We start from the raw sequence: 9,511 nt of genomic DNA, 5'->3' as shown, positions 1-9,511 counted from the left end.
CTTCCCTGCTCCTGCTGTCTTCCTTCTCCCCCTCATCCAGAGCCGAAGGAGAACGCAACTCCTGCCCTAACCAGACGCCCGTTCCTCCCTTGGCTTCAAAACCAAGGTGGAGATCGGCTGCTCGTGGCTGGAATGTGGGCGGGAGAAAGGGGTGGCGACAGTGTTTACTGCCTACAAACCAGAGGCAGCTGCTTCCAGACTCTGTAAGGCTTGTCGGTGTTTCCCCGGGAGAGGGCTTGTCCGCCTTAGGCAGCACAGCTGCTGGCAGCAGCAGTACTTAGTTACTGTATTTTGGTACAGGGGCCCAATTTAAATAAAATTTTCCCCAATTTTTTACCGGAACGTCATCAGAAACATTTGGATACAAATTAATTCTTTGTGATGTCCGTGGATTTTTCTCCATGGTTCTTCTTCTGTAGAACTTCTTAGTGTTATTTGCTTCTTACTGAAATTTCACTCCTGCTGGTTGTCTTTCTGTTTTTGGCTAACTAGGCTGGACTTGAACTCAAACCCCATTTTAATTTTGGAGACTGACGTGCTCCCAGATCAGTGACATACAGTGCTTTAACCCGAGGTTCATCTGCAGTGTCAGTGCTAGGTTAAAGGCTGGTGTGCCCCTGTTACATCACACTGCGGTCTAAGAGCGTGGGTGCTAAGCACACGGATGCAGACTGGCCAAAGTAAATCCAGGGATTGCTTCATCTGGGAGCAAGGCACAGGCAGATGGCAAATTCTCTCTGTGCTTGTGTATCTTTGGTTGTGCTCTGCTAAAACACAGCAGGGGCCAGGACTGAATGAAGATGTGCACCTTCAATTGAGGTTGTAACTGGAGGGCAAATTCATCCAAGCCCTGTGCTCCTCACTGCTGCCACTCAGGAGATGGAAACACAAGTGTTGTATTGCACTAAATAGTTATTCAGTTTTTTGCAACACACAAGGGTGCAGTGCCCAAGAAGAGTCTGGAGGAGGTGGTGTCAGTGTAGAATCACCTTATTGCAGGGGGAATCTGTCAGAAGACTGGGCATCCAGCTTGGGCACATGTAGAGTAGTGATTTGATAAAATATGTGTGGACTTAAAGTGTTCACACATATTTTATTTATTTGGAAAGGCCTAACAGTGGAACTATGAGAGGAGTTGGCATAGGTAGCAGGAACTGCCCTGGAAATGATTCTAGAGTGCTCAGGAGGATCAGACATGGCTGGGACGGATGGGTGGACAGAGGTAGGAATGCATGGGATGGAGGTGATTTGAAAAGATTTTACTCCCAGCTTGGAGTAACGACTGGATGAGGGGAAGATCACTAATGTTACTTTTTACAAACTGAGGTCAGTAGCTGATGTGCAGATTTGGCTCTCATCAGATACTACAGCCAAGATCCAGACCAGTCGCAGATGAGATGAGACTCTCCCAAGTCCCCTTCAGCTTGAGTTAGAGACACATATTTCCCTATATCCCTTTCCAGTGTCCTGGCACCCACGGCCTGGAATACCACCTGAATGTAAATGTGGGTGGAGAACTGTGTTATGTGACCTTCACTCTGCTGTTGGTGGGAGCAAGTAAATATTAGCTCATGTCATTAGCCTAGAAAAGATATTATCTCCATATATTAACTCCCCTACTCTTTGAACCTAGGAGCATCTGAGGGGGTGTTTAGGATTGCTCCAACCCATCAGTACATGCAGTTCTCTCCTCCAGTGTGGATCTTGTCAGCTTTCTGTCCCAGCCCAAGCAATGGGTGCACCACTGCTCCTCTTAGCCCTGACCCTACTCCCAGTTGCAGCTGCAGCAAGCCTGGAACCGTGAGACCCTCTCCTTTTGATTTTGGGGGGCTTGGGAGAAGGGCCTGTTGTTGAGGGGTGGTGCTGAGGGGCTGCACTCTTTGGCACCCCAGAGCTGGATGGTGGGAGCCTGGCTCCCAGGGGGCTGAGCAGAAGCAGCTCCTGCAGAGTCCTGGGCATCGAGCACTGCAGTGTTGGCTTGTGCAGGAGCTGCACTACAGAGGCCACAGGAGCTCTGCCTCTGTTTGTGCTGTGCTGCTGGAGTGAAATCTGGTGTGAGGATGGAAGCCTAATGCCTCAGCCACTGCATGTTTGGCTTCTTTGGTTTCCTCACACAGCCTTGCTCTGTATACTCACAACTGGAGCATCGTGGACGGGGCAGCTGTGTCTGGCTGGTGGCAGGGTGGTGACACAGAGAAACTGGGAGTTCTCTATACTGGGCATGTTCCTCCTTTCTCATTTGAAAAGGAGCTTAAAAGAGCTAAACTTCCTTCAGTGCAGTCCTCCAGACATTTCTCACCCTTGGTCTACCTCTTCATGAAAGCAGCAGAGATGGATGCTGGCCTGTCCACCTCAGCCTCTGACCTGTTTTTGAACATGTTCTGCTCTCTTCTAGTCACTATATGGTGGTGTTCCCTGCTATCCTTCGGCAGTGCCAGGAGGAGAAGCTCTACATTCACTTCAGCTCCCTGACTGAGGCTGTCCACCTGGCTGTCACCTTGCAGACAGAAACCCAGAATCACACACTGGTGGAGCAGGATGTGGAGAAGCCAGGCACTTCTCAGAGCATCACCTTCCAGGTGAGTGTAGCTGTGGCTACTGATTTGACAGGAGCTGCTTTCACATTCACACAAGAGCATGGCACTTCTCTGGGTACACTGTCCTTTTCCTTGCCATAGCTTCCAAGCAGGCTAAGTATATTTCCCTACCAGTGCTAGGCAAAATACAAGTGTCCTGGAGTCTAAGATAGTAGGGCATCTTTTCTATGTATAAAAAGATTTTTATAGAAAAGAACAGATTTCTTTTGATCTGTATCAGCACATTTCATCCTACTTAAAGCGTGGTGCTAAATATTTATTTTCAATTTAATCAGTGTTTTGCCCCTAAAAGTGCTTGTATATCACAGCAAAAGTCAATGAATTGCAAATACTTTCTTTTGATCCTTGTTTCCTCAGGAGCCTGCCCCTTCAGCTCCAAAAGGACCATTGTGCTCTAAAGTTGCACCTACATTGCCAGATGTAGTTGCAGCCTGCATAGACATTGAGCTTGCTTTAATTTAGCTGTGATGGCACTGAACCAACAATGAATTGAATTTCACCAAGGATATTTCTGGATATTTCTGGAGTGGCTTGAGTTCCTGTCATTGCTAACTGCTGTGGTTAGCTTATCTAGACACACTGACTACAGAACCTTCAGCTACGTTTCTGGAGAGCCATGGAGATGTGTGTGGTGCTGAGGCTCTACAAACTGCCCCTGTCTTCCTCAGCACAGCACAAAGTCACTGTGCCTATGCCCTGATTGCCCTGCAGGCTCAGCAGAATTCAAGAGGGGCTGTAGTCACTTTTAGGCTTTACATCAACATGACAATGATTAATTAAGAGTTTGGTGCCAATCCTTAGGAGAGAGCAAGTCCTGGTTCTGGAAAGTCAAGGAAGTCTGCTGTTAGCAAAAAATAAAACCCACCAAAAAAAAATCTTCCTCCTGCTGAGCTTGGTCTCTCTGATGCTGAGATGTCCCGTGTTTGCCTCATCAGTATCCCACCTCTCAGTACTTAGGATCTGACTTTCCTATGGCTTACTTAGTTCCATAAAACTCTCTCATTCATGTTAAGTGGGAGAAGGACATGTTGGTCCGTTCACTATTAAGTTCATGAACAAGGCAGTGACTGCTTCTCCCTCACAAGTGGCTTACAGAGTCACACGGAAGAATTTGGACTCTGAAGTTTGGGGATTTTTTAACAGTGAGATGATATCTTATATATGTGATAAGATGCAAAGTTTCTGATGAATTTTTTTCCATTTCCTTGTGTCAATCAACCTAGGTGCCAGACTTCATGTTAATTCCTGCAGGAACAGATGATTCCGAGACAGAGGTAGGACATGTCTCTTGTCTACCTCTCCTCTTACAAATTAGAGAGCTTCAGCCTCTCCTGGGCCTGAGCCATGTTAATGTTGGAGACACAGTGTGGAAAAGATAGTAAAGAGGAAAAATAAGTGTGCAAAGAGGCAAACATGACAAGCAGAAGGGCAAAGAAAAGGGAATGAAGAAGCTGGACAAAAAAAAAGAAGACTATGACTGGGGAAAGGAGAGACTTTAATCAGAGTAGATGAAAGGAGGAGGGGGACATTGGAGATTTTGGAAGGACAAGTGCCTCTGGTTCGCTTTCAAGCTCTTTGTAGTCTGAGGTAATTTGTTTTTTCTTTAACCTGACAGTCAGAGGAGTTGGCTTCTCTGCATGTCCTGATCCACAGTGGAGACAATGTGCTCCTTGATGGTAGCAAAAAAGTTCTGATCAAGCCCCAGAAGAATATAATTCTGATAGAGACAGACAAGGACTTATACAAACCTGGAGAAACAGGTAAGGCAAGAAGGCAGCATATTGAAATGGGGAGGGAAGGGTCAAAGATAGCAGCCACACCTGGAGGGAAGATTTCACCAAGTGCAGCAAGCTAAGGTTGTTGGAGATGGAAGGAAGCAGATCTCTATTATCCAGTGTTTCTAGGAACAGTCTGAGGCAGGATGCTCCCCTCCAAGGTGTGCTACAGCAAATTCCCAACCTGCTGTTCCTGGGTGTTGTTTTGGTGCCATATCTCTAGTGAGACCTAAAGGGAAAGCCAGGACTCTCCAGGACACTGGACAGCCTTGAAGACTGTTGCTCATATTTGAGTAAAACCTAGAGTGTCAGTTCCAAACTGTAGAATTACAGAGTCCCCACATTCTTCACAATATGAACAGACTGCAGACAGACTCCACTATAGACAATGCCACTGTTTACCCCAGTTTGTAATCTCTCTAGGTAAAGGCAGTGGGGTTCTGCAGCACACAGCTGGTATAAGCCTCCCAGACAAAGCCCTCTGGGGTGGGAGGTTCTGGGGAGGGCTGGTTGGGAAAAGGCCTGAGCATCTCTGAGGTAAACAGAGAGACATGAATACTGGAGCATAGAAAAGGAGAAGCAAGTTTGTGCAAGGACATGTTGCAGCCAGAATACTTTACTATGTTTTTCTTTATTTCTACAGTGAAATTTAGAATTGTGAACCTTGATGAGAACCTTAAGGTCATTAAAAATGAGGTGAGTATTGCTTTGTGCTTTTCTAGAAGTAGGAGCTTCAGCATGAGACATGTTGAGAGGCTCATGAACAAGGTATCTCCTTTCATGCCTGTTAAGCCATAAGAATAAATTATTTTAGGAGGAAACCACTCATCCACTGGTCCCTTGAAGAAAGACAGGTGTAAGCTGGCACAGGGGGAGGAGAAGATGTACTGTGGGGTCTGGATGGGGCAGGAATTTCCGCTCAGGGACCCATGTCAGGCAGAGTTCTTTATACTGGTTCACATGGATGCTGTTTTACAAAACTGAGATTGTGTTTCTCTTGTTTTTACAGTATTCCCAGATATGGCTGCTGGTAAGTGACAAAGAAGTGACTGAAGGGATATATCTGTGATCCTTCTACTGTGATCCTTCACTCCCAGAGTTGTGCCACAAATGTAACTTCATGAAGTTATGATTACAGTTCAGCTTCAGCTGAAGGCTTTTCTGTGTGGTCAGCTTCTATGTGGTCAGCCCAGCTGCTTCTCCTTCCCATAGTGTTATGATGCTGCCACTTCCCAGTAGCTTTACTGTTCTAGGCAGCCTCTGTAATTCCTAAGTTTACTAAAATAATACTGGAGGGAAGCAAACGTATCTCTCCTGGCAATCTAGAGTCCTCTCTACTGGGTCAAGTTCAAGCCCTTGTAGTGCCTTCTTGTGCCTGAGCGTGGCTGGACCTGCCAGGTACATGTGCCCAATGTGACTTGTGGCTCTGCGTGTCCTTTCCCAAACAGGATCCTGAATACAACCGTATTGCTGAGTGGCTGAATGTAAAGTCAAATCACGGCATTGTGGATCTGTCCTTCCCCCTGGCGTCTGAAGCATCCCTTGGGAATTATACCATCTCAGTGCAGCAGAACATGGCTCATAAAAAATTCAGTGTTGAGGAGTATGGTGAGACTTCAACATCAGAGGGGTGGGAAAAGCAGTGTGGGTAGCTGGAGGAGAGAGCAGAGTGTCCATCCCACCTTTTGCCTTGGGAGAACAACAGAATGGACACAAGGATGGATGGGTCTGTGGGCACATCTCACATGGGGCTGGAGGTTCTGCAGCTATGCAGGGTACAAAGGAGAGGCTGTGGGGTGACATCTCACTCTACCTGCATCTGGGCCCTGTAATGTTTTGCTGAGCTAGGTGTGTCATCCACTCCAGTCAGATCCTGTAATGGGAAGTGGAATCATGCCTTGGTCCCATTAATTGGCATTGGTAAAGACAAAACCTTGTGCCCTGTGCCTTGCCTGAGCTGGAGTAGAAGGCAGTCCCATGTGCAATTGCAGCAGCAAGTACAGAGTGGTGTGGCTGGAGGGAGTAACTCGACTGCCCCATGGTGATGAGGAACTGGGGATGTCACTGTCTTTCCCTCATCTGAACTGCAGCTATAGCTTCTCTCAGTGTCCATACTAATCCACACCATCTATTGGTTTTTTCCTCCATCCTTATCCTACTCTCTTCCATACAGTGCTGAAAAAAATTGAGGTGGAAATTGAGTACCCTACATATATCACTACATCAGATGAGGAATTTCAGCTGGTTGTCTGTGGCAAGTGAGTACATGATGCCATTGTGATCTCTGCCCTATGACTCCACTGTCACCTCCAGATTGCTCAAGAAAAAGGAGTGCTCTTCCGCTTGTTAGTAGGATCTTTTTGCATTACCCTGTGTCTTGGGGAGACAGATCACACTCTGGAATGGGCTCCTTGTCACACCTGGTCACTTACTGTGAGGCTGAAGGACACTAAAGTTGCTGGGTGTAGTGGGTGGAGAGGGATGCAAAATGATTTTAAAGGATGAGCTAAAGTTCCTGAGCAAACAAGGCACAAAGCAAAGCTTTCTGGGCTCCACTTCCCCTGAGGAGGATGGGAGGTGTCCTGTACCAATATTTCTGCTGACAGTCAGCAGACTGTCTTTGGTGAATGTTTCTCTCTTTTGACATAGGTATACTTATGGGAAGCCTGTTCAAGGGAAAGTAGAAATCACTGTTATGACACGCTCCCAGGAAAGGAAAGGCAATTCTACAAGTTCAGCGATTCAGAAGCAAAACAGCTGGGTAGGTGAACAAATAGGAGATCAAAAGGTGTCTGGAAATGTGTTTCTGCCCCCTTAACCTGCTGCAATGCACCTCAGATGGGCACCAAGCTGTTCAGTCTAGTGTCTTCTCAGATGCTGGACATGATCAGACCACTGATTCCTCTTCCCATAACACTGTGCTTGAATTACTGCTCTAGCTGTGCATTCCTGACTCCGTGCTTTGGGAGAAAGTGTAAGCCATGAGAAGCAGTGGTGCCTAGGACCTTTTCCAAGGGTCTGTATCACATTGTGTGCAATCAGATCACCCCACCTCGTGGGGCTATTCAGATTCCTGAATAGCCTACCAATAGCCTACCAGGGCCTATTCAGCCCTGTGACCACGCACATCAATAATCAGGCTATCAGAGCATCACATGGACTGTGGATCCATGCCCTGTTTCTTGCTCTACCCCTGCACAATGAGTCATCCAAAGCTTGCTAGTGTCTGGTCTGAAATTATGTCCATTGCTGGTTTTCTTCTCATCTGTGTCCATTATTTTTTGTGGTTATACTTTGCATTTGGTTTTTTCCCCACGGGTTTCAGATGCACGGGTTTTGGCCTGAAAGTCACAGGAAAATATTTTTAAATGTCAGACCAGCCAGCAATGAGCCAGAATAGAAAAATCTAGCTGGATCTCTGCATTTTTTAAAATGCACTCCAGCTGGAATGCTGTGCAGTCTTAGCTGTGCAAAACATCAGCTGAATGCCAGCTCCACATGGCATGTAAAAGGCCCTGAAAGGTTCTGAGGAGCACTTCTCAGGCATGGCTAGAAACACTGGCTATACCCAGGCTCTGCCTCAATGATTGGCAAAGCTCTTGCCATCTGTACCTGGCAGGATGCCTGTGTTTCATATGGCCATGTCACGGGAATGGTCATGTCTAGAAAGCCACACTGTCAGGCTTTATTCATCAGGGCCATTGCATTTCAGCGGGACCTTTAGCTCACATAATGAAATTCATGCTCTCTCAGCTACAGGATTTGGGCTGAATCCAGTCTCCTGAGATTCTCTGTGACATAATTAACCCTTATGTGATTTGCCTTAAGTGCTTTTTTTTTTGCTACTTTTTTGTGATTGTTTAATCCAAGCATATTGATTTCTTTTCTGCCTAAGGTATCCATGATGGGTTTCTGCAGTTAGGATTTGGGAGCTTTCCTCTGTTCCAAAAGTATCTGGAAATACTTCTTTAGGATTGCCTGGCATCTATGGAACAGATTGTTTTCCTCCACACCACACTCATTCTCTCTGTTCTCCTCTCTGTGCAGACAAATAAGGATGGCTGCGCTACTTTCACAATAAAGACAGAAGCTCTGGAAATAAATGAAGCTGACAGCTACATAATTGCAAAAGGAAAAGTGGTGGAAAATGGAACAGGTACTGGATAATATGTAGAGCATTCTCTTCTTCACAGGCAACATTTTTGGCTTTGGTCTTTATGTGGCAGTGGAATTTCTTTTGAAAAAGTAACTTGAAGGTTCCCATGTCTTCTGTTATGGCAATAGTCTCTATTCTAGTACCTCTTCCGTCTGTTTTTACCAGATTTCCTAATCCTTCCACCGTTCACCTCCCTTCATGTGTGGGTAACTTCATAGTGATTGTCTGGACACCAGGCTGTTCCTCAGCCAGTTGCAAAGCCCTAGACTGTTTAAACAGTCATCTAGTTTCCCTTCATCTTCAAAAAACACAAACAAATAAACATGTAAATAGACACTTATAGCCTATTATGCATCATGTCATGAAGCAGGAAGCCCAGAAAGCTTGATGGAATAATATCCTAGAAGAATATATTTTCTCTCCTAAATTTAGAGCTTGTAGATGTTGTAAGTAGTGTTGAAGTATGTTTTTTACTTCTGCTTCCCTAAGAGCACTGCTTCAGATTCAACAGATTTTTCATTTCCCCACCCAGGAGCCCATTCTGAGGAAACGGCTCAAATTTCTGTTGCATGGATAAAGAAAGCTCTACAGTTTGTCGACCTCCATCCATTCTACAAACGAGGGATACCATACACAGGGAAGGTAACATTCATGGATCCCTTCTCTGCTCAGAATGCATCACAGATGAAACCTCTTGTGGGAAGAAAGGAACAGTCTCCAGGAAAGTCAATGCTGCTCTGCTAGCACCCAGAAACTAGGAATGAAGCCTCGTGTAGAAGAAATTTTTTTCTACCCATCCTAACATAGTATATTTCCTGGACTGGAATTCTGGGGCCAGCTGCAGTTTCTGGAGGCTTCCCCAGGAGCATCTCCTGAAACTAATCTGTGCATATGGGATGGGGGTGCGTCAGCAGGCACATAACATTCCCTTTGGATAAAAACTCATGGTAACTTGGCAGAAATCTCTAAAGCCTTGCACATCA

The 9,511-nt window shown here is 46.0% G+C and overlaps 1 protein-coding gene across 1 annotated transcript in view; it reads left to right on the top strand.

Annotated features, from left to right (window-relative positions):
• Positions 1-1,641: 1,641 nt before the first annotated feature.
• The window catches only part of LOC131096813 (alpha-2-macroglobulin-like protein 1), a 28,737-nt gene continuing 20,867 nt past the window's right edge, over positions 1,642-9,511 (top strand). The window contains exons 1-11 of the mRNA XM_058045436.1: positions 1,642-1,800; positions 2,396-2,579; positions 3,821-3,871; positions 4,213-4,357; positions 5,016-5,068; positions 5,382-5,402; positions 5,821-5,980; positions 6,546-6,630; positions 7,022-7,133; positions 8,420-8,528; positions 9,061-9,170. Of these exons, the coding sequence (XP_057901419.1) occupies positions 1,733-1,800; positions 2,396-2,579; positions 3,821-3,871; positions 4,213-4,357; positions 5,016-5,068; positions 5,382-5,402; positions 5,821-5,980; positions 6,546-6,630; positions 7,022-7,133; positions 8,420-8,528; positions 9,061-9,170 (1,098 nt within the window). The 5' untranslated portion in view covers positions 1,642-1,732. The remainder of the gene's footprint in view (positions 1,801-2,395; positions 2,580-3,820; positions 3,872-4,212; positions 4,358-5,015; positions 5,069-5,381; positions 5,403-5,820; positions 5,981-6,545; positions 6,631-7,021; positions 7,134-8,419; positions 8,529-9,060; positions 9,171-9,511) is intronic.

Source organism: Melospiza georgiana, chromosome 2, assembly GCF_028018845.1.
Source record: "Melospiza georgiana isolate bMelGeo1 chromosome 2, bMelGeo1.pri, whole genome shotgun sequence".
NCBI classification, from domain to species: Eukaryota; Metazoa; Chordata; class Aves; order Passeriformes; family Passerellidae; genus Melospiza; species Melospiza georgiana.
This window is presented reverse-complemented; position numbering and strand designations above follow the sequence as displayed.